Consider the following 22,819-nt stretch of genomic DNA (forward strand, 5'->3'; position numbering starts at 1 on the left):
AGGCACTCAGTCTGGTGTACCCTGCCTCGCCTGCAAAAAAGTCTCCTTCAGTGCTCCAGGTCTGACAGACAGCGCAAGCCAAAGCCCAGCGCTGAGTCCTGTGGTGAACGCGGAAAAAAGCAGGCAGCGCCTGGGCACCCAGGCCAGAAGTTTGGGCTCAGCCCTGAGAACAGAATGGAGTCCTGTTCTCCAGGCAGGGAAGCTGGGATTTCACAGTCTCCCCTGCAAGACAGTCCCTTGACGCCTAGGCTCCTGCTTCATTCAGTCAGATGTCCAGCTCCTCTGAATGACTGGGAGGGAATATCAGTGGATCTATTTTGCGAAATAAAATATCAATCTATAACTTACCACACTGAAGTAAGCATTTTCCACATTTCCGTTTCTGAAATGAGACTGTCCATGAAAAAACATAGTAATTTCTTATGTTGTAGTTCAAGTTATACAAAGAAGTTTAAGCTTCAGGAAGGCCTTTTATATCCTGCCCTCTGTATAAATTAAAGCCTAAGGTCCACTAGAGTGGTATTACCTATTTTATGTGTAAAGAAAGAAATGTGTCTGAAAGTGCAAATTTTTAAAAAGGAGGGGGGGGGGGAAGCCTGTTTCATCAGTGGACAGCAAGCTTCTTTACGGAAATCTGCGTTTGTACAACAGGGAAGCAGCAACACATCCTAACTCCCCTTAGAAGGTCCTAACTTTAAAGTACCTTCTAAGAAGCTCTTTAAATATAAAAGTCTCTGAAATTAAGATTAGGCTGAAAATCTGCCTTTACAGTTTTTGAGACACACATGCATGCAAAGAAAAACAAAACAGAAAATAATAATACTTTTAAAAGTAGGCAAAAGAAAGGCATTATTAACACATGAGTTCACACACTTAAGTCAAGAGAAGGGCTGTCTGCTGGACCAAAGTGAGGACAGACAAATTACTTTGATTTTTGCAGTCTGATAGGAGAAACAGTACTGTGGGCCTAAGATCAAACAAAATGAGAACTGGGATGGCCACTTTTCCGGTTCCCCAAAGCCGTCTGTTCTTATCCTAAAGTTATGAGGCTTACTGAACAAATAGGACCCTGTTCCTTCCTCGGGAAAACTTGTTTATACTGTATCCATTTTTAGATCTTGTAAAAGCTGGTGAAGTTGGTTCTTCCCCACTAGCCAGAATTCTTCCATACTCAGCAAATATCAACAGGAAAAGGCTTCAGTCATTGATAACTACAGAAGTAGGGAGCTCAGATCAGGCCTTGAGAAGCTGGTGCCACTAACAGAGGGGACAACAGAGACAGTCTCCAGCATATGTTTAGAGAATGATGAGCCTTTTTGAAAGGATAAGAGAGACACCAAAATCTAGGTGAATTTATTCTGACAGTGCCAGCAGCATTGTCTCCTCTTAAACAATTCACACTGGTCCGATCTAAGGATTCATTTCGGAACTGTCAAAGCTTCAAGCAGAAAATGATTCTCAGTGACTGAAACTTGGTTAAACAAATTTCACTGTGCAAGGGAAAATTCAGTTACTTTTGGAAATACTGTGGGGGAAGACATCGCATGCAGAAAACTGGAAAATAACCTGGTTAGACAGACAGGAAGTGCTATGTCCTGTGCAGGGACCCAGAGATATGGGTGATGGGACAGCAAGGCTCCCAGCCTAGCCCGTCCTGGAGAGTCAGCTAAAGCAGTTCTCAGCAGGAGGGGTGACCAGAGCCAGCAATGTGACAACCTAACCCACCTGGAGCAACACACTGGGGAGTCTGGCCCAGTGACCAAAGCTGACCTACGTGACAGAACAATACTGATCGTGTTAAATATCCATGGAGTAAAATGCCCACAACCCCATACTCATGTAAACACAGAGTGAAATGAGTAAATAACAGGTGCTGGTGAGAGAAAGGACAGATATTTCCTGGGCATCTATGAGTAAATGTAGAAGGGATAAGAAAAATAGAAAATCACCATTAAGCAAACATTACAGTAATAATCATTGTCTGTAAGAACTATTCATTGACCCTAAAAATCAGCAGGTAAAATTATTATTAAAAAACAGGTCTAGTCTCCTTACTAAACAGGTGTTTAGTAGAAACAGGTCAAAGTGGCTTCCCACAAAATATGTATTCATTACAAATGGAAAAGGTAGTATCTTCACAGGGAGAAGGCTGGAGCCACCCTCACCATGTGATAAGGCTGGCGTGCCGGCCGCATGCGACACCGAGGACACATCATTTCTGTGGTATTCCTGCCTGGAAATGCACAATCCCACTGTAACCACGAGAAGACATCAGAGAAACCCACAGTGAGAGGCTGTCTATAAAAGAGCTGGTCTGAATTCTTGCCAAGGTCATGAAAGAAACAGACTGAGTGACCATCACACGTTGAAGGAGACTGAGGTGGCCTGGACCCTAAGGTAAGGTGGAATCCTGGAGTGAATCCTGCTCCCCAATTCTGGGGACTTGGAAATACAAGTCAGTCCTAGAGATTAATTAAATATGTGGTACCAATGTCAGTGTCCCGTGCTTGGTTTAGGTAAGGTGTTAAGGGAGGGGAAGCCGGGTGAGGAGCATGTGGGCACTCCCTGTACTACTCACGCAATGATTCTGTCAGCCTAAAACTACCATGAAACAAAGCGTTAAACATAAAATTGGAGTGAGCTTGGCTTGACTTAGCATCCAGCCAGGACCAGGTTAGGATATATAACTTCTAAGCTGAGACCTCAGATCCTGACGGTAACCACTGAGAGGAGGCTCAGCATAGGACGGCGTGATGTAGACATCAGCCATTCCTATCTCTAGGAAGATGAGGGGACACTGCTCTCTAAACATGACATCCCTGTACCGCTGAAGAATGCTGCATTCCTCAATAACCTGTCTTCTCTAGATTTTTCAAAACCTAAACAAACCCGTCAAACCATTCTGCTTGTTTTGTCCAGCAAAGGAAAGTTATGTCCATAAAAGTAAGTTTTGAGTCAAATCTATTTTCTGGACCTTATAATTCTGAAAAACCTTAAAATACCAAAAAAAAAAAAAAAAAAGAAAGAAAAAAATCAGATAATTTTCTGAATCATGGTTCTTGTTTGATAAGCAGAAATGAATTCTTGTAAATATTACTAGTGTTCCTCTCTTGTCAGATTTGTAGATACCACTGGAGAGATGGGTCCGGGGAAAAGTAATTATATACTTCAGGAAAGGAGATAAAATGCTTTATGCTCCGAACCTGGCGTTCAGCTACAGAACCAAGGCTTTATAGCACAGTGAGTGGTCCCACATCACGCTGGAATATCTGTGTCCTCCCAGATCTCAAACAGCTCTTCTATCCCTGCACCCGTGCTGAAGCAATGAGCACATCGTCTGAAGGTGCCCAGGATGGCGGTCCACGCCTACCTCCCACTGCGTTGCAGCGAGACGTCATCTCCCAGAGCACCAGGGCCATGGAGTAGACATCCGTCTGCTTGAAGGACTCGACATTCTCCAGATTCATCCTGGACTCGAGGACCTCTGGAGCCATGTACCTCGCGGTTCCCACCTGAAGAAGAACACACACAGAGCCCGTCATCGACTCCCGCTGCAGGTCTGCTTTCAAACAGCCGACGCTTGGCCCCTACTGAGTAGTCAGTGCGTCTTTAAAAAGCATGGTGCTGTTTAAGATAATGAGACCTGCACAGAAAGGTAGGGCTTATGTAATTTTTAAAAAAACAGGTTGTCTCTCCCTGAAAAACCTTGAAAGAACATAAAGGACAAATGCCAAAGTAAGAAAATGGCAAAGCCCAGAGCTCCTGTGTCTAGGCTCAGGACACAAGACATCAAACCACATGTGCAGTAACGTCCTTGCAGAGAACCTGAGACCACACTGGTGACTGATGCCTGTCAGTGCTTTTCCAAGTAAGTATCTTTTCATTCTTGAAACTCCAAGATATGAGGTAAAAATAGTAATTGCCCGGATTCGTTTTGTCCCCTGAGGGTTGCGTTAATCTTCTTGGTTCACCCCACAGCACGTTCCAGTGTGCACAGGGTGTCATACAATTACATAAAAGCTCTGCTAAGTGGAACTGTATGAAAGTGTTCCCATTACAAGCTCAAACCTGGTCATTTTATAACTTTGATAGGCATGCTGTGTGATTTTTATCTGACAGTATGAAAACACTGTGCTACATAGGAAAAAAGAAAAAAATATTTCTAAGGAAAAAAATCATTTGAGTGAGTGATAATGCAGCTTGTATAGACTGACTAAATAATAGCAAAGTCCTACCTTCCCAAGGATCCAGGGGAATGTCAAGTGAGTTGATAATATTACCCCCAAATAATGCTTTTTATTGTCATGCATTAGAAGAAAATTTTCTTTTTAATAAGTCACTTCACGACTGGTCACCCTGGCACATTGATTCGTCCGAGTTCAGCGTGCTCAGCTCCTCACTGGATGTGCATGCCTACATCTGGAGGGCTGCCTGAGCAGTGACGAGATGCTCCAAAAGCACAATGCTCAGCCTGGTCAGAGGAGGCAATGGTGCTCCCAAGACTTTACTCCCAGTCACAGCCAAGCTTCTGGTGTGTGAAACATGGGGCCCATCTTTTATAAAGGATGACAGTAATGCTGTGTGTGTGCGTGCTAAGTCGCTCCAGTCATTTCTGACTCTTGCAACCCCATGGACTGAAGCACCCCAGGCTGCTCTGTCCATGGGGTTCTCCAGGCAAGAATACTGGAGTGAGTTGCCATTTCCTCCTCCAGGGGATCTTCCCGACCCAGGGACTGAACCCAAGTCTCTTATGTCTCCTGCATTGACAGGTGGGTTCTTTACCACTAGCGCCACCTGAGAAGCCCAATTGTAATGTTAGTCAGTTTCTAATAGCTCCTTAGCCAAAAAAGTTTCCATTTTAATCTGTGAGATGTTTCAAAAGAAGAACTCTCCCTTCACCCAGTCCATCACTCACTCTATAGATACTTATAGGTCTCTTTGCCTGTTCAAGGCCTTGTGTTGGATGTGACCAAATGTATGTAGATTTGGACTTCAAGGAGACTGCCTTCTAAAACAGTAAAAAAGAAAAGAAAAGAAAAGAAAAAAAAAGAAGCAATATAAGGACTAAAAGTACAGAGCAGAAAGAGGCTGAGCACAACCCTAAGGAAAAAGAGATACTAGCAGTGCTTGAAGCAAAGAAAAAAGTGTCTAACTGGACGAGAAATGAGGACTGACTCAAGGAGAGAGTGGCTGTCCTGGATTGGGAAGGGTCTGAGCACCAGGGAGAGAAGGGCTGTTGGCTGGCGGAGGTGCCCTGGCAGGAGAGCAGGCACTTCCCGGGCTGCGTGGATCCCCTGGACGAGGTCGGAGTGCAGGGCGGACGGAGCGCAAGCGGGAGGGGCGCCAGCAGCGAGGGGCGGGGCCGCCCTACCTGCCCGCTGTTGGCCAGGTCGTCCACAGACAGCGTGGGGTCCAGCCGCAGGGAGAGCCCGAAGTCGCAGAGGCAGCAGGTGAGGTCGCCCTTGACCAGGATGTTGGAGCTCTTGAGGTCCCGGTGCACGATGGGCATCTTGGGCCGGCCGCACAGCGTGTGGTCGCTGTGCAGGTGCGCGATGCCGCGGGCCAGCGAGCCGCCCAGCCGGCGCAGGTCCTCCCAGCTGATGACGTGGCGCGTCAGGTACTCCTGCAGGTTGCCCTTGGCGTGGAAGGCCGTGATGAGCCAGTACTGCTTGCCCAGCTCCGTCTTGCGCTCCTCGGCCGTCAGGAACTGCAGGATGTTCTCGTGCTTGAGGTTGATGTCCGAGAAGATGTCCTTCTCCGTCTTCCAGGAGGCATACTCCTCATAGGGGAAGATCTTGACGGCCACCGTCTCGAACTGCTCAGACGTGTTCTGCCTCAGTTTGGCCTTGTAGACCTCGGCGAAGCGCCCCTTGCCCACCAGGGTGTCCAGCTCGATGGGCAGCAGCTCCGTGTTGTGGTTGATGTTGTTGGCGCAGGTGGAGCTGATGTCGGAGCGGTCGTCCTCCAGGATGATGGCCAGGTGCTCGCTGAACTCCATCAGCTTGCGCGGCTTGCCCGAGTCCCAGGCCGGGCTCAGCTTCTGCTGCCGGTGGACGCGGTAGCAGTAGAAAGTGACGATGACTGCGATGGCGATGCCCAGCGGTGGCAGGAGGCTGATGCCTGTCACTTGGAAAATGACCAACAGCAAGTCGGGGTTACTGCTGGTGTACTCTGAAGGGGAGACAAAGAGAAGGAGTGGGTCAGCAGGTGTGCCCTGGGAGAAGCGGTCCACACTCCAGGCACTGTGGGTTTTCCCATCAGCACAGTTTTTATGGACATGGAATGGTAAGTTTTTATTCCAGGCATGGATGCTTGGGTGTGCTTGTCCATCTGGACATCTAGTCAATGTTTTACTCTTCCCTCAAAACTTAGCTTGGAAATCAAAATTCACCATCAACCAATCAGAGAATTGAGAACAAGCTGATTACAAGCTGAGAACAAGGCCCTCCTCACTGGCCCTTAAAAATGCTTTGCTAACACTATTCACAATAGTCAGGATATACAAACAACCTAAATGTCCATCAACAGATGAATGGATAAAGATGTACATATACCATGGACTATTACTCAGCCATAAGAAAGAATGAAAAAATGCCACTGTCAGATACATGGATGGACCTAGAGATTACCATACTAAGCGAAGACAAATATCATATAATATCACGTATATGTGGAATCTACAATACGGCACAAATGAACCTATCTACAAAACAGAAACAGACTCACAGACACAGACACAGCCTGATGGTTACCGAGAAGGGATGGGAGAGGGATGCAGCGCGAGTCTGGGTTAAGCAGATGCAAACTGTCATACACGGGATGGATAAACAAACTCCTACTGTAGCACAGGGAACTATGTTCAATATCCTGTGTCAAACCATAACGGAAAATAGTAGGAAAAAGAATACACACACATATATATGTATATATAACAGAGTCACTTTGCTATACAGAATTAGCATTGTAAATCAACTATACTTCAATAAAATTTTTAAAAACAGGAAGAAGGAAACTTTGGTGATTGACTCTGGAAAACCTAAGTTCTTCCTCACACTGGCAGGCTGCATGGAATGCAGGGTGGTGGGGCCACAGGCTGAAGTGTGACGGGATACAACGGTTGCAGGAAAAGACTGACCTACAGGAGAAATAGAAACTCTTGTAGAGATATGGATGGTCCCTGTTACCCAGCAGAGAATGAGCCTCGAGATGAAGACTGAGGGGACAGACAGAATGATACTGACGCAGTATCAGCATCAGACACCGCAGCAGATGCTGCAGAAAATAACATTCCTCTCCTGTAACTCCACCTCTACTATCCAGACTATCCAATGGGAATGTTTTCAAGTGGACACCTGTCTGTAACAATATAAGATGTCTTATAAATAAATGTGTCTGATTCTCTGCTTGTTCCTCCCATGAAAAAATAAGCTCTACAGGGGTAAATCTAGAGGTACTGATCACCACTCTACTAAGCAGCTGGCGCAGGGCACTTAGATGCTCAGCAAATGTTTCCTGTAGAAGCTGGATGAATGATTAATGAAGCAACATCCCTCCCTTCTTGGATAAAGAGGATGTGGTACATATAGACAACAGAATACGACTCAGCCATAAAGAAGAACAAAATTCCATTTTTGCAGCAACATGGATGAAGCTAGAGATTATCACACTAAGTCAAGTCACAGACAAATACCATATGTTATCACTTACATATGGAATCTAAAATATGACATAAATGAACTTATCTATGAAGCAAACAGAATCACAGACATAACAAACAGACTTGTGCTTGCCCGGGGGAGGGGGTTGGGGGAGGGATGGATTGGGAGTTTGGGGTTAGTAGATGCAAACTAGTATGTATACGATGGATAAATAACAAAGTCCTACTATTTAGCACAGGAAACTATATTCAATACCCTACGATAAACCATAATGGAAAAGAATATGAAAAAGGGAATGTATATGTGTATATATATATATATATTCCTTTATATACATATTGGAATGTACATATATACATGTATAACTGAGTTAATTTGCTGCACAGCAGAAATTAGCACCACGTTGTAAACTAACTAGGCTTCAGTTTTAAAGGCTCCCTCCCATTCCCCACACTGTTCACAGGGGTCAGCAAACTGTGACTCCAGGGCACAGGGGCTGCTCTTGTTCAGCCTCAAGAGGGACGAATTTTCCATTTTTGAAGGGCTGTTTAAATTAAAAAAAAAAAAAGACACTAAGTAGTTCACACATCAGAGAGCACATCTGGCCCTAAAACATCTACTACCTGGCCCTTTACAGAAAAAGTCTGCTCACCCCCCTTCTCCTGGTGCTATTTTAACAACCTGCAACGCGCTGGTGAAATCTGAAAAGACATCACATTGCTCCAACGTGAATATTCTTTTATGTTTGAGAAAACAACTCAGTGAATAAGTTCTAAATATTAATTGCGTAATTATTTAGCTGTGTGTCCAATTCATTAAAGGGGGTAAAACATCCAAATGAACTATTCATGTATCACTGATAATTTTTTCAATTCCTGTCCATTTATGAAAAACAGTATTCCTTGCTGATTTCTAGTCTTTTTCAGGTTAAAGGAAACACGGAAACAGAAATCTGAAATTTACTGATTAAAGAAGACTCTAGAAATCCCCCTTTCAATATCAGAAACCAAACTGCTACCTTCCCCTCAAATTTCCTGTGATTTCTTTTTGAAAACCTACACATAAAAATTTGGTGGGGAGGGAATTATCTATTCACATCTGTCAGTCTTGAAACTTCAAAGAGGTGGTGAAAAACCCTAACAATAGCAAATCAGGCTGAAAGGAAGCTCTGGGATCTGGCTTTATCTACACAGAAGCCACCCACACCCTCTCAGAGTTAACCCCTGAGTTGCCCCTAGAAAAACCAGCAGCTGAGGGTACAGCAGGTACAAGTTAGCTTCTCCTTTACTCAGGGACCAGCAGGACGTACTTCTTCCTGCCAACCCCCAATTACACATAGAAGAGTAAACTGAACACAAATTATACACTTCTCTGTGTGCCAAGAGTTTTATATAATATTTATATTTAATTGACAGAGAACCCTATGAGATAGATACTGCTATTATTATAAACCCCATTCTGTACATTCTCAAACTCTGATTAGAGATGCCTGCTCTTAACCCCATGCCACACTGTTTCTAAACTTCACCTCACTGGGAGCCAATTAAGAATGCCTTTATACAAGCTCTCAATTTGAGGAAGTGGTTGTCTTCACTTGGGGCTGGCCTAAGTGACTTCAGGCGTCCACTCAGTGATCCCGGGGCGTCCAAAGGGGCACATTTGGGTGTGTAGACTGCTCCTCTCAGTTCTTAACGAAGAATCAGAGTTGAGCAGTGTTCCTGCAACTGTGCATCTCTCTCTTGTCTGGGAATCAGAAGTCTTACACAGGAAGAACTTTAAACCTTTTTGCTTTCTTCTTTCAGAACCCATCATCACAGGACACAGCATGTAGGGAACTTGAGATATAATTGTTGAACTACTGGTACTGAGGGAGGAGGCAGATGGGCCCCCTACCAGGATAAAGCAACTGGAAATTCATTCTCTATTGACTAAAACTCCAAGACAAGAATAGTAGGACAATTAAAGGAGAAGGCTGGGCCCTGCTCAGACCACATACTTCTCATTCCGGAAGTCAGGATACCTCCCTGACCACACATGCACAGAAAAGCTCCCTGCAGGCCAAAGAGGGAGCAATGTCATGGGATGCTCTACCCAGAGGCCTCTTCGGCAGGATCCATCTTGGCCAAGAGATGTATGCGCACACTTGGGAGGATCCTGAGATATACAAAATATGGACTGTGAACCAAGCAAATCAAAATGACTGGCCAAAGGAAAACCGGAAAACAACGCCCCATATAAGTGATTTAAACTGCCGTGAGGAAGCGACTCAGGGACTCTCCCTCTGAGTCTGCCTGTGTGTCTCTCCACACACACTGTACTCTTTTTCCTGCTAATAAAACACTTTACTTGCTTCACCACATTCATCTTTGTGGAAGTTCTTTTCTGCAGAGCCGAAGGGCCAGGGCCCTTGTCACTGACCACTGGCCTAGTGCTTTCACTGCTGCAAGCCAGCCCCAACCTCTGAATGGGAACCCAAGCCCGCTCCAAGCTGTTGCAGGCCGAGGACACCCAAGATCAAAGATCAGTACTCTCCATGAACTATTTCTTGGACACTCAAGTAACCAGTGCTCAGAACCTGAGGTTCACTTTACACTCCCTCGTTGCAACAAGGGACAACAGTGACCACACAGAATTCAGGGGTTCCTACAAAGGAGGGGGTGTCTCCCAGGTGCACACAAATGTAGCTCTCAGCCTGGGCTCCAGAGACAGAATTCAGTGGGCCTGTAAACTTAAATGGGCAAAATGACACCTTTTTATTTTCTCTAATCTTTCACTAAAATTTCACATTTCCCAGCATGAGCCATGCCATGACTTTGTCACCAAGAGAAACCAAAGATATTTTTATGCTGTGTTAACGTTTCTTGCAGAGGCCTCAACGAATCCTTTATATTCAGCACTTAGCCATTTCAGTTTGTTCCATCTGATGCTAGATCTTGTTACTTAAACCATTACTATAGAAGCAAAGATGACTATATCACAAATTTCTTAAATCATTTGTATGGTTTAATTGTATGACTCTATGTCGGATTTTCTCTGAATTCCTGTGTGTGCTGTTTTAGGCATTTAAAGACATCACTGTGAAGAGATCCGCAGGCTTCGCTAGGCGTCCCAGCATGCACGGCACACAGCACCAGAGAGCTCTGGCGGAGTGAAGGCGGCGAGTGCTGGTCTTTCTGCCCGGGTTTCCTGGAGCAGAAACTTCCAGACGCCTCTGTTTCTGCAGGAACTGAGTAAGGGAGGAAATGGTGCCAACAAGCGATCCTGACCCTCCTGGGGGTGGTGTGTTGTATGCGCCACGGACAAGGGTAGATTCTACCCTTGTGAGGGGAGCTCTGCAGTGGAAAAGGATGGGAAACCCTCCTCTGAACTAAGTCTATGAAGAACCATGGAGAAAACCAGCCCATCATGGGTTTTACTGAGCTGAGTCCTGGGTCCCTCACTGTATCAGCCGCATCTCACTTTACTGCTCCAGCAGCCAAGTCAGGTTCTGTTCACTGCCTAGTTCACAGAGGAGGCTACGAGAGGGAAGGGGAGGGAAGGTGGAAAGGAGGAAAGGGAGAATGCGCGTGGGGGTGGGCACGGCAGGAACTGAGGGGACCCTGTTTCCTACAGGTCTGACGGCTCCGGAGCCATGTTCCCTCCACACCACCAAGCTGTTTCCCCAGCAGTGGACCCAACAGGCTGTTTAATAATTCCCAAAATTTCCAACCAAATGTGTCCCACATACAGGAGCTCAAGTGAGCTGCAAATAAAGAGCCATTTGCAAATGTCAGAATCTTGATAAATAAATATTTTTTAAGGACAAACGTCAAAGATAAATGTTAGTATACCATAAAAACATACAAACTGGCAGAAAACCTCAAGGGGAAATTCCTTGATATAGGTTCCTCCTGAGTAATTTAAAAGTAAACTTGCCTAATCCCACACACACACACACCACAATGAAAAGAGGTCATTCCCAAGCTCTTTCAAGTCCTCTGTGAGGCCCAAATCCATCACTGCTTTGCCAAAAGGAACTTAACACTGAATCTCTATAATTTTTTTTCTTCAAAAAAGTCACATAGTGAAAAAGACATTAAATTAAGATCAAGAGTAAAATGCACATATGGACTGCTTAATGCATCGTGATAAAAACCACATCAGCAGAGCTAACTGTGAGAGACTGCTCTGACTTCACTGCTTGAACTGGCTCTGCGGTTCCTCTGACTCAGTGACGCAGTCTGGGCAGAAATTCACCAAGACACGAAGTGACCCAAGCAACAGAAGGCTACAGATGCTCGCTCTCTGTACGCCTCGGTGCGCCGGTCAACACTGCACGACAACCACAGAGCTTCTTGAAGCCGGCAGTGACATCTAACCACAGAGACTTTCACACGCCAACATGTTCATCTAAAGCAACAGGATATATACGCAACTGGCCGAGAGCCAAACAAGGAAGCTGTGCGCAGGAGAGATAGGCTGGGGGGAAGGGAGAATTTCCTGTCTAAAGTCACTGGGTTAATGGTGATATTTAAAACTACAGCTTTCGTTTATTGAGAACCTACTAAATGCCAAACACTGGTTTCATGTGGATTATTTTGAAGCCCTACAGCCATGCTGCTAGATCTGAATCAGGTCTCATTTCCTAGACACACACACGGGGATCCTGTGTGAACAGTGGAGGCTGGCGTGGCAGGTCACTTCCTAGACACACTCACAGGGATCCTGTGTGAACAATGGAGGCTGGCGTAGCAGGTCACTTCCTAGACACGCGCACGGGGATCCTGTGTGAACAGTGGAGGCTGGCATGGCAGGTCACTTCCTAGACACACTCACGGGGATCCTGTGTGAACAGTGGAGGCTGGCGTGGCAGGTCACTTCCTAGACACACTCACAGGGATCCTGTGTGAACAGTGGAGGCTGGCGTGGCAGGTCACTTCCTAGACACACTCACAGGGATCCTGTGTGAACAGTGGAGGCTGGCATGGCAGGTCACTTCCTACACACACATGGAGATGCTGTGTGAACAGTGGAGGCTGGCGTGGCAGGTCACTTCCTAGACACACTCACGGGGATCCTGTGTGAACAGTGGAGGCTGGCATGGCAGGTCACTTCCTACACACACATGGAGATGCTGTGTGACCAGCGGAGGCTGGCGTGGCAGGCAGTGGCCAGCTGCAGGGGCAGTGTCCCTCCAGAGGGATTTTGACGGTGGCTCCCAGGATCTTCAGCCAACAGAGGGTTCAGCATGAATGTTTAGAGAAAGGACCAGTGTATACCGTCAAAGAGAAGGAAAGAGAGTAAAGAGAAACACTGACATCAGAGGACTGGAGAGCAAAGACACAGGAGGGATCAACACCACTCTGGATAGACTCTGCTGCAGTGACCAACACAGCAGACGGGCCTCGGGGACACTGACGCACAGCAGAGGGCCGACAGGGGCCCGGAGGAGACAGACTCTCAGGACAGCCAAGATTCACAGGGCCTGAAAAATGTTTTGCCAGTAAGTTTGAAAACTTAAACAATACTGGTCCTAAAAACTAGTATCTGTAACTTACTAAAAGCGAGCCAAGAAAAACTTGAATAATCTTACAAACATTAAAGAAATTGAGTAGTTAAAAATCTTCCTAGAGCATAACTTTAATTTTGAATCTTTTTTAAAGCCCATGATTCACTGTCCAATTTCTTAGTACCAACGACTGGATACACATGTCAGTTTGTTTTTTGCAGAATTGTCAACCCCCTAAACTTCCTACAATAAAAATGCCAGTGGACTCCTTATAGAAATGTTTGACCATCGTCTAAACAAGTGAGGAATCATCAGATATATCCGGAATGTGCCTCTATGAAATCAGTGGTCCACCTGTTTAAAGTCAAAGTCACAAAAAACAAGAGACACATGGAAGAATCAAAACGACTGAAGGCCATGCGTGGTCCTTGACTGGATCAGCAATGACCACACTGCTTTGGGGAAAATGAACCGTGACTGTAATACACCCCCACCCCCTGAAACACACCCTGTAATGGGAAGGCAGTGAATAGAAAGGGAAAAGGTACACAGGGCTCAGCTCATTGTTCAAGTCTTTCAGCTTGGCTGAAAGTGTCGTTTTCCCAGTAGAAACTGGGGAAGAACGTATCCAAAAACATGGGGGCAACGATGTTCCCCTCAAAACCCCTAATACACATGATCTCAGATGGAGTGAAGAGCCACCAAGCTTTCAAGGAATAGGTCATTTCAGTGTCACCCAAACTCAGTAGACAGGAAAAGCACACTGTATCTCATTCTTTGAAAACAGAACAACCAAAAACAAAAAGAATATATGCAAATTACAGAACAATCTCACTCACATACTGCGATTTGAAACACAAATTCTAACTATAAATGGTTGTGTCTGACTCTTTGCGATCCTATGGCCGGCCAAGCTCCTTGTCTACAGGACTCTCCAGGCAAGAATACTGGAGTGGGTTGCCATGCCCTCCTCCAGGGGATCTTCCTGACCCAGGGATCAAACCCTTGTCTCTTATGTCTCCTGCACTGGCATTCATGTTCTTTACCACTAGCGCCACCTGGGAAGCACCAATAATAAAAATGATAGCAATCCAAATCCAGCCAAAACTATAAAAGTATTGTTTTAAATTAAAAACAAATATGCAAAGAAAATAACAACTATCACTGACCACACTAATAATTTAAAGGAGAAAAAAAATGTATGATCAATTCGGCAGATACAGAAAAAGTATATGACAAAGCAAAAGGCCTCCATAAGGAATACATACCAACAATCTTCAGCAAACCTAATTCTAATGGGGATATTTTAAATGCATTCCTTTGAAAAACTGTTCAGGCACTGAAGCCAACTAGAGCTATTGCCACTCAGCATGACTTACACCCCAGCCACCCAGTACTGGGAGGCAGAAGGGTGGAACGTGCCGTACCAGGAGAGAAGGTCTACCCAGACAGGCTCATCTCTCCCGGTCCTTTACACCTGGTGGGTGTTGTTTCGTCTCCAAGTGTCACTGGGTGCTCCTCTGCGGTGTGAACAGAGCCACTGACAGGCAGCTGCCTTTCTGATGCTACAGTTTACACATGAGGGATGACGTGGCATCGGGAAGACAAGCTCACAACAGTAAAAGCACTCCTCATTCAGTCCAAAAACCCTATGATTTCCAAAGAGACCAACACAACGTATGTTTTCTTAGAACAGCTTACTAGAGAATCTTTATCCCAAGTCTCCTGTATATCCCCAAATCATCTCTCTGCCCTGCTGTGTTTGCTGCCTAGGGTTTAAGGTCACTTTTTCTGCAGGACATTACCCAACAGCAACTGAATTTCAAACCCTGAACTCCTTGCAGCCCTTGGAAGGAAACTTCTCTTGAGCTTTCCAAGTCTACAATCTAAGCAAGGTATTGTAGTTTCATGGTCCTTCTTTGCCTCGAAACCAGACACTACGTTGAGCTGAGATTTGATTTCATGATTTTCTTAATACACACTTAAAAGTTGCCTTTAATGACAATGTGAAGAAAAAATTGTCAACAGAAGTCTAGAAAAAAAAGTTCTAGACTTAAACTACTAATATTTTGTCAGGCAATAGAAAGCCCTAAGAATAATCAAAGTAGATTCTACAATGGCAGTCCAGTGATTAGGACTCTGTGCTTTCACTGGCAAGGTTCTGGGTTCCATCCCTGGTTGAGAAATTAAGATCCCACAAGCCATGCAGCATGGCAAGAAAACAAAACAAAAACTGACAGTTCAGTTCAGTTGCTCAGTTGTGTCCGATTCTGTGCGACCCCATGAATCACAGCACGCCAGGCCTCCCTGTCCATCACCAATTCCCAGAGTTTACTCAAACTCATGTCCCATCGAGTCAGTGATGCCATCCAGCCATCTCATCCTCTGTCGTCCCCTTCTCCTGCCCCAAATCCCTCCCAGCATCAGGGTCTTTTCCAACAAGTCAACTCTTCGCATGAGGTGGCCAAAATATTGGAGTTTCAGCTTCAGCATCAGTCCTTCCAATGAACACCCAGGACTGATCTCCTCTAGGATGAACCGGCTGGATCTCCTTGCAGCCCAAGGGACTCTTAAAAGAGTTTTCTCCAACACCATAGTTCAAAAGCATCAATTTTTCGGTGCTCAGCTTTCTTCATAGTCCAACTCTCACATCCATACATGACCACTGGGAAAACCATAGCCTTGACCAGACAGACCTTTGTTGGCAAAGTAATGTCTCTGCTTTTTAATATGCTATCTAGGTTGGTCATAACTTTCCTTCTAAGGAGTAAGCGTCTTAATTTCATGGCTGCAATCACCATCTGCAGTGATTTTGGAGCCCCAAAAAATAAAAGTCTGACACTGTTTCCACTGTTTCCCCATCTATTTCCCATGAGGTGATGGAACCAGATGCCATGATCTTAATTTTCTGAATGTTGAGCTTTAAGCCAACTTTTTCACTCTCCTCCTTCACTTTCATCAAGAGGCTCTTTGGTGGTTCTTCACTTTCTGCCATAAGGGTGGTGTCATCTGCATATCTTAGGTTATTGATATTTCTCCCAGCAATCTGGATTCCAGCTTGTATTTCTTCCAGCCCAGCATTTCTCATGATGTACTCTGCATATAAGTTAAATAAGCAGGGTGACAATATACAGCCTTGACGGACTCCTTTTCCTATTTGGAACCAGTCTGTTGTTCCATGTCCAGTTCTAACTGTTGCTTCCTGACCTGCATGTAGGTTTCTCAAGAGGTGGGTCAGGTGGTCTGGTATTCCCATCTCTTTCAGAATTTTCCACAGTTTCTTGTGATCCACACAATCAAAGGTATTGGCATAGTCAATAAAGCAGAAATAGATGTTTTTCTGGAACTCTATTGCTTTTTCGATGATCCAGCGGATGTTGGCAATTTGATCTCTGGTTCCTCTGCCTTTTCTAAAACCAGCTTGAATATCCGGAAGTTCATGGTTCACATATTTTTGTCTGAGGAGGCCTTACAAATAGCTGTGAAAAGAAGAGAAGCAAAAAGCAAAGGAGAAAAGGAAAGATATTCCCATTTGAATGCAGAGTTCCAAAGAATAGCCAGGAGAGATAAGAAAGCCTTCCTCAGAGATCAATGCAAAGAAATAGAGGAAAACAACAGAATGGGAAAGACTAGAGATCTCTTCAAGAAAATTAGAGATACCAAGGGAACATTTCATGCAAAGATGGGTTCGATAAAGGACAGAAATGGTATGGACCTAACAGGAGCAGAAGATATTAAGAAGAGGTGGCAAGAAAACACAGAACTGTACAAAAAAGATCTTCACGACCCAGATAATCAGGATGGTGTGATCACTCTCCTAGAGCCAGACATCCTGGAATGTGAAGTCAAGTGGGCCTTAGAAAGCATCACTACAAACCAAGCTAGTGGAGGTGATGGAATCCCAGTTGAGCTGTTTCAAATCCTGAAAGATGATGCTGTGAAAGTGCTGCACTCAATATGCCAGCAAATTTGGAAAACTCAGCAGTGGCCACAGGATGGAAAAGCTCAGTTTTCATTCCAATCCCTAAGAAAGGCAATGCCAAAGAATGTTCAAACTACCACACAATTGCACACATCTCACACACTAGTAAAGTAATGCTCAAACTGACAGTTATCATTCTGTATATTTTTAGAGGAAGCAGAGTGGTAGAAGATGGTTAAGACCTTGGGATCCTGAAGCTTCTGCACAGCAAAAGAAACCATAAACAAAACAAAAAGACAACCCAAAGAATGGGAGAAAATGTCTGCAAATGAAGCGACCCATAAGGGATTAATCTCTAAAATATGCAAAGAGCTCATGCAGCTCAATATTAAAAAAAAATAAATAAAAAAAGCGGGTGGGGGTGTTTCTGGTAGCTCAGAGGTAAAAAATCCATCTGCCAATGCAGAGTTTACAGGTTCAACCTAACACAGCAGGACCCCACAGCCTGTGGAACAACTAAGCCTGTGCTCTGGAGCCCCAGAGCCACAAGTACCCAGCCAGCACGCCGCAACCTCGGAAGCCCCTGTGTCCTGGAGCCAGTTCTCTGCAGTGAGAGGGACCCGCGCAGCAATGGAGACCCAGCGCAGCCAAAAATAAATAAATAATTTTTTTAAAATTCTGAAAAAAAAAAAAAATGAGAAGAGCTAAATAGACATATCTCCAAAGAAGACACATATACCCAAAATGCACATGAAAAGATGATCAGTATTTTAATTATTAAAGAAAAGTGAATCAAAACTACAATGAATCAAAACCACCTCCCATTGATCAGAATGGCCATTATCAAAAAATCTACAAACAATAAATGCTGGAGAGGACGTGGAGGAAAGGGAACCATCCTACACTGTTGGTGGGAATGTAAATTGGTAACAGCTACTATGGAGAACAGTATGGAGGTTTCTTAAAAACAAAGCTACCATATAATCCAGCAATCCCACTCCTAGGCATGTATCTGGAGAAATATGTTGTCCAATGTTCACTGCAGCACTATTTACAACAGCCAAGACATGGAAGCCACCACAGTGTCCGTCAACAGAGGAACATGCTGCCTACACACATATAATAGAACGTTACTCAGCCATGAAAAAGAATGAAATAATGCAGCAACATGGGTGGGCCTGGAGATGATCAAACTACGTGAAATAAGTCAGACGGAGAAAGACAAATGTCATATGATAGCACTTCAGGTAGAATCTAAAAACTGATACAAATGAACGCATTAACAAAACAGAAACAGACTCCGAGATTTCAAAAACAAACTTACAGTTACCAGAGGGGAAAGTGTGGGAGAGGGATAAATCAGGAATATAGGATTAGTAGGTACAAACAATTGATACTATATATAAAACAGATAAACAATTAAGGACCCATATAGCACAGGGAACTATATTCAATACCTTGTAATAATCTACAATGGAAAAGAATCTGAAAAAGAATACGTGTGTGTGTGTGTATATATATAAAACTGAGCCACTTTGCTGCATACCTCAAACACCCACAACACTGTAAATCAACTATATCAATTAAAAAAAAAACAAGTAGAAGGCTATGGAGGGAGTCAGTCTGGCTATACTAAGAGAAGACAGGCAGGTGCTTTTTGGCCATCTGGTTTGAATTCTGTTTTCCCAGAGGCAAAACTCAGTTTTCCATATCTAGTGATGTTGGACCCAGTTACAACAAATAAAATGTTGAAAGTGAACAAAAGGTACCAACATCCCGTAAACATTTACTGGCTGAGTTCCTAGTGTGTTCAGTCAACATACAAGGGAAGCATTCCTGAGCCGCAGCCCTGGCCGGGCACAGACACATCCCTAGAGGAAAATATACAGGATCTCCTAAGAAGCAAAGCAAACTGCCTCCTTATTCTTCGACATCCACATCCTATTAGCTTTCCTCTGTTCTTGCTCCCTCTCTCCCTAACATCCTCATCCATCATACTACATATATACTTTCTCATTTGAGAGTTAGACTACATATACATACTTTCTAACTTGGGAGTTCCAAAATTTTGTATATTTTCTCATCTTTAAAAATACTGATGGCATGCTGCAAAAAGAAGCTCCTGGAATGCGGCTGTTCAGGGTATGCCCTCAGACCAGCGAAGTCAGCAGGCGCCACCTGGGGACGGAGGGGAACGCGGCATCTCAGCCCTGCGCTACACTGCGGCAGCAGACTCCGCATGGGGCACAGTCCTCTATCAGACTCACTTACACAGCGCGGTGTGAGAAGCACTGCCTCAGCGAACATCCCTTGGGAGTCTGCCACAGATAGGACTTGTTGGCAAAGCCCTAGGACAACCATACTCTGCCAGCCAGTGAGAAAACGGTCCATGAGAGTGTTCTAGTAGAAACACTGCAAGGGGAGTGCAGAGAGAGATATAATTCCCTATCCATCATTTCAAGAAAAAGTAAACAAATTCAGCCAAACAGTAAAAAACCATTTTAATTACACGACAGAAGGCCAGGAGCTCATGCAGGGCTTAATTAAACTTCCAGCATGTGTACAGCACTGTTTGACACTCTAGACAGACTTTGAGAATACTTTTCCCCAAAATGATGGAATTCTCTCAAGCCCATTTGATTGTTTTCTAATTGTACATATTTCAAAACTAAGCTTTTGCCTCCCACTTCACATCCCATTCCACAGTCTCCATTATGTTACTTCTTCCCTTCCTCTCTCCCCAGAAAAGGGCCTTTCAGGCAGTCTACTCCGGAATGACACCTCTTCAGAACACTCCTGAGAGGTGCAGACGAAACCCGTCATAAAGGTAACCACAGCGGGCCTCCGCTCCTCTGTACGTCACCCCATACTCTACACCCCAACAGACATCTTAGGAGAAAGTCTTAACACTGGGGTATTCTAAAACATACTCTTTATAATCAAGTATGGCCTTCCCGTAAGTCCACTTACCAGCTTTCCTGCTATCCTCTCAAGCAAAAGACAACACAGTGATTCCCTCTTCTATGGGATGAGAGTTCTCAAGCTGTTGCTGGGCATTTAGCCCATTTCCCTAAATCACCTTTTTCAGGCTCAACATCTCTATTTTCTTCAGTCACTCCTGAAAAGACCTTTTTATCACACTCATATTTATCAGACCCTAAAATCTGCCCGCCCAGCGTGAAGCAGGCACCCCATATACGCTGGGTCCTTTTCTGAGTATCAAGCAATCTGTTCTCTGAAATCGTTCTTGTTCCTCACGATTTTCTGTGACGTTTCACCAGGCCCAGCTCCACCGTGTGGAGCGGGATGGCGCGGGACTCCCACCGTGTGGAGCGGGACGGCGCAGGACTCCCACCGTGTGGAGCGGGACGGCCCAGGACTCCCACCGCCCTTAGCCAGGCGTGAAGACGGCTCCTGGCTCGTGTGCTCTGTCCCCTTGTCCCTCTCTTCAGCAAGTCCCCAATTTCAGGGTGACCTTAACTCACCTCTGAACCCGCTGAGCAGATGCCAAGCCCGCTTTCTGATAAGCTGCTTACTCACCCTCAGCCGTGTGAACTGACGGGCCTCGTGTGACGTGTCTCTGGCTGTTCCCCACGCGGTCATTTCAGGCAGAGCCCGGTCCCGTCCCCGCCGTGAGCACCCCTGCCTCGTGCCACCCGTCCGTGCCGTAGAAGACAGCGCCTACGAGGAGCCAGGCTCTGCCGCCGCATGGACCGTCTCAGGACCGTATTCCTCCATGGGCTGACCCGCACTCTCTGGAGCAGGATCCCCTCACCCCCGTGTCCGGGGGCGAGTCCTCCGGGCGCTCACTCATGCCAGGCTTGGTGTAGAGCCCCGTCCCCGCTGCTGCCACAGTCCCCTCATTCTGTTCCCTGGCTGGAAAAGAACGGTCTGGGCCCTATCGTCTACCCTGTCTCAGGGCCCTTCACGTTTTCGGGAAACCTGAAGGTAGAGAAGCCGGGCTGGAGTGACCCCACTATCCTCTCCAACAGGGAGGCCAGAAGGCTTTAGAAAGGCACAGCAATTGTGCACGTTACCAACACCTGTCTCGTTACCAAAACACCTCCACCCCCTGCCTTCCCTTCAGCTCCGCCTGAAGCTCCCACTCTGGCTGGTTTTCGGCCCCCACCCCTGCCCTCTCACCTCCGGGCTGCAGATGAACCTGCCCGGAATGTGTCACTTCACCGGTTCTGAGATGCCCATCCAGGAGGCCCTTGGCCTCGTTCTGAAGAGCTTGCTTGTGGGGTGTGGTGGGCACCGTGATAACCTCTAAAAGAATCCTACTATGGCCAGGGGAGGGCTGACCCAGGTGTGTGTCCTGCTTGTTTTTCTGCTCTTCTATCCTCAAGGGCTGAATCTGGCTACTTCCTGTGGTGGCTGCCGCTCTAATTGTTACCATCCTCTTTCAGGTTATTTGGGGAACAGGATGAAAAATATAAATCCCTTTGGCAGAACAAACTGTCTTGAATTCAGTGGTTTCCAACACTGGCTGCGTATTAGAATATCTTGGTGAGCTGTGTTGTTTTTTTTTTTTAAATCCTGACACCATGCCCCAGACCAATTAAGTCCGAAACTCCAGGGCTAAGACCCAGTTAATGAGTCGGTTTTTAAAGCTTCTCAGGTGTTTCCAATGTGTAGCCAAGGCAGAGAACGACCTCAGCCTGACAGGAGACTAGGACAGGACCCCAGAAAAAGAAGTCATGAAAAGAATTTTAATCACCAAGTGTAGGATCCATTGTTCCTGACACTGCAGCCAGCGACAGAGGTGTATATCTATTTTTTAAAGTAGAGAAGCAAATATGTATTGTTTCTTTAAAAGTTAATATTAGCTTTTGTAAGGCATAATTATTGCTGGGAACATTGAAATTTTACATAATTAGCAACGAGCAAGAGTTATTTGAGGATCAGAAAAGGTTTTCCAAAAAACCAGTCAGCCAGATGTCCAACTGGAGGTAAATACAGCCTCTGGGGTTCAGAACAGGCGGAAATGAGGGTCGGTTTCGCAGTGGCTAGCTGACTCCAGTGTTTTTCCACTGGTGGGACACTGGGGTGCTTGGACAGGAGCAAACAGTCTCCTGGACCCTTCTTGCCGTCACCCATCCGTGTGTTGTTTACAGAACACGCGGCGGCGGCTGTGAGAGGAGAGACTTGTAACAAGGCCAGCCCTGCTGGCCCAAGCGTCTCCTGGTCTCTCACATCCAGGGGCTGGGATTCGAGACAGACTGTGTCCTTAGTGGATTCCACTAGGCTGTGATTCACGTCAGAGTGAGGTTCCAGGATAGAAATATTCAGAGCCGGCAACCACACATGGCCTCAAAGCATCTTTGTTTACTTTGCTGCTTTGCTTAGGGAAAAGGGGAAAAAAACCTACAGAAGCCAGTTGCTTTGCCTGAAGACACTTCAAATACATGCTAAGCCACACTGGACTGAGTCACCACGCCCTCCGGCATGTACGATCTTTATCATCTCCTTGAACAGACATGGGCTGTATTCGGGGGGTGCTTCTAAGTCATTCATGACCCAAGGCTCCTTCAGCACTGAGTCATCACCTCAAATAACTGATTTCTTTTCCCTGGAACGAGACGGGGAACTTCAATCCATAATTGTCTTTCTCATCTAACAACTTTTCTCCACCACATGTCCACACTTATTTTTTTCCTTTTGCATTGAGACCAGAAAGTAAATCTGCTTTGTCTTCCGTGAAACCGAGAGGCCCGGCTGGCGAGCCGGCTGCTTTGGGTGGCAAGGCGC

General features: G+C 45.6%; 1 protein-coding gene and 1 long non-coding RNA gene across 2 annotated transcripts in view; one reads left to right on the forward strand and one right to left on the reverse strand.

Moving 5' to 3' along the window:
* TGFBR2 (transforming growth factor beta receptor 2) overlaps positions 1 to 22,819 on the reverse strand; it is an 88,318-nt gene that overhangs the window by 18,778 nt on the left and 46,721 nt on the right. Inside the window, exons 4-5 of the mRNA XM_043441859.1 lie at positions 5,372 to 6,171; positions 3,371 to 3,512 (exon numbers count right to left, since the gene is read on the reverse strand). Coding sequence (XP_043297794.1) covers positions 3,371 to 3,512; positions 5,372 to 6,171 — 942 coding nt within the window. The remainder of the gene's footprint in view (positions 1 to 3,370; positions 3,513 to 5,371; positions 6,172 to 22,819) is intronic.
* Positions 2,260 to 11,084, forward strand: LOC122424267. The gene is made up of 3 exons (XR_006264368.1): positions 2,260 to 2,397; positions 3,284 to 3,868; positions 10,718 to 11,084. It is a non-coding gene; the product is annotated as an uncharacterized LOC122424267 (long non-coding RNA).

This window comes from Cervus canadensis, chromosome 22 (genome assembly GCF_019320065.1).
Source record: "Cervus canadensis isolate Bull #8, Minnesota chromosome 22, ASM1932006v1, whole genome shotgun sequence".
Taxonomy (NCBI): Eukaryota; Metazoa; Chordata; class Mammalia; order Artiodactyla; family Cervidae; genus Cervus; species Cervus canadensis.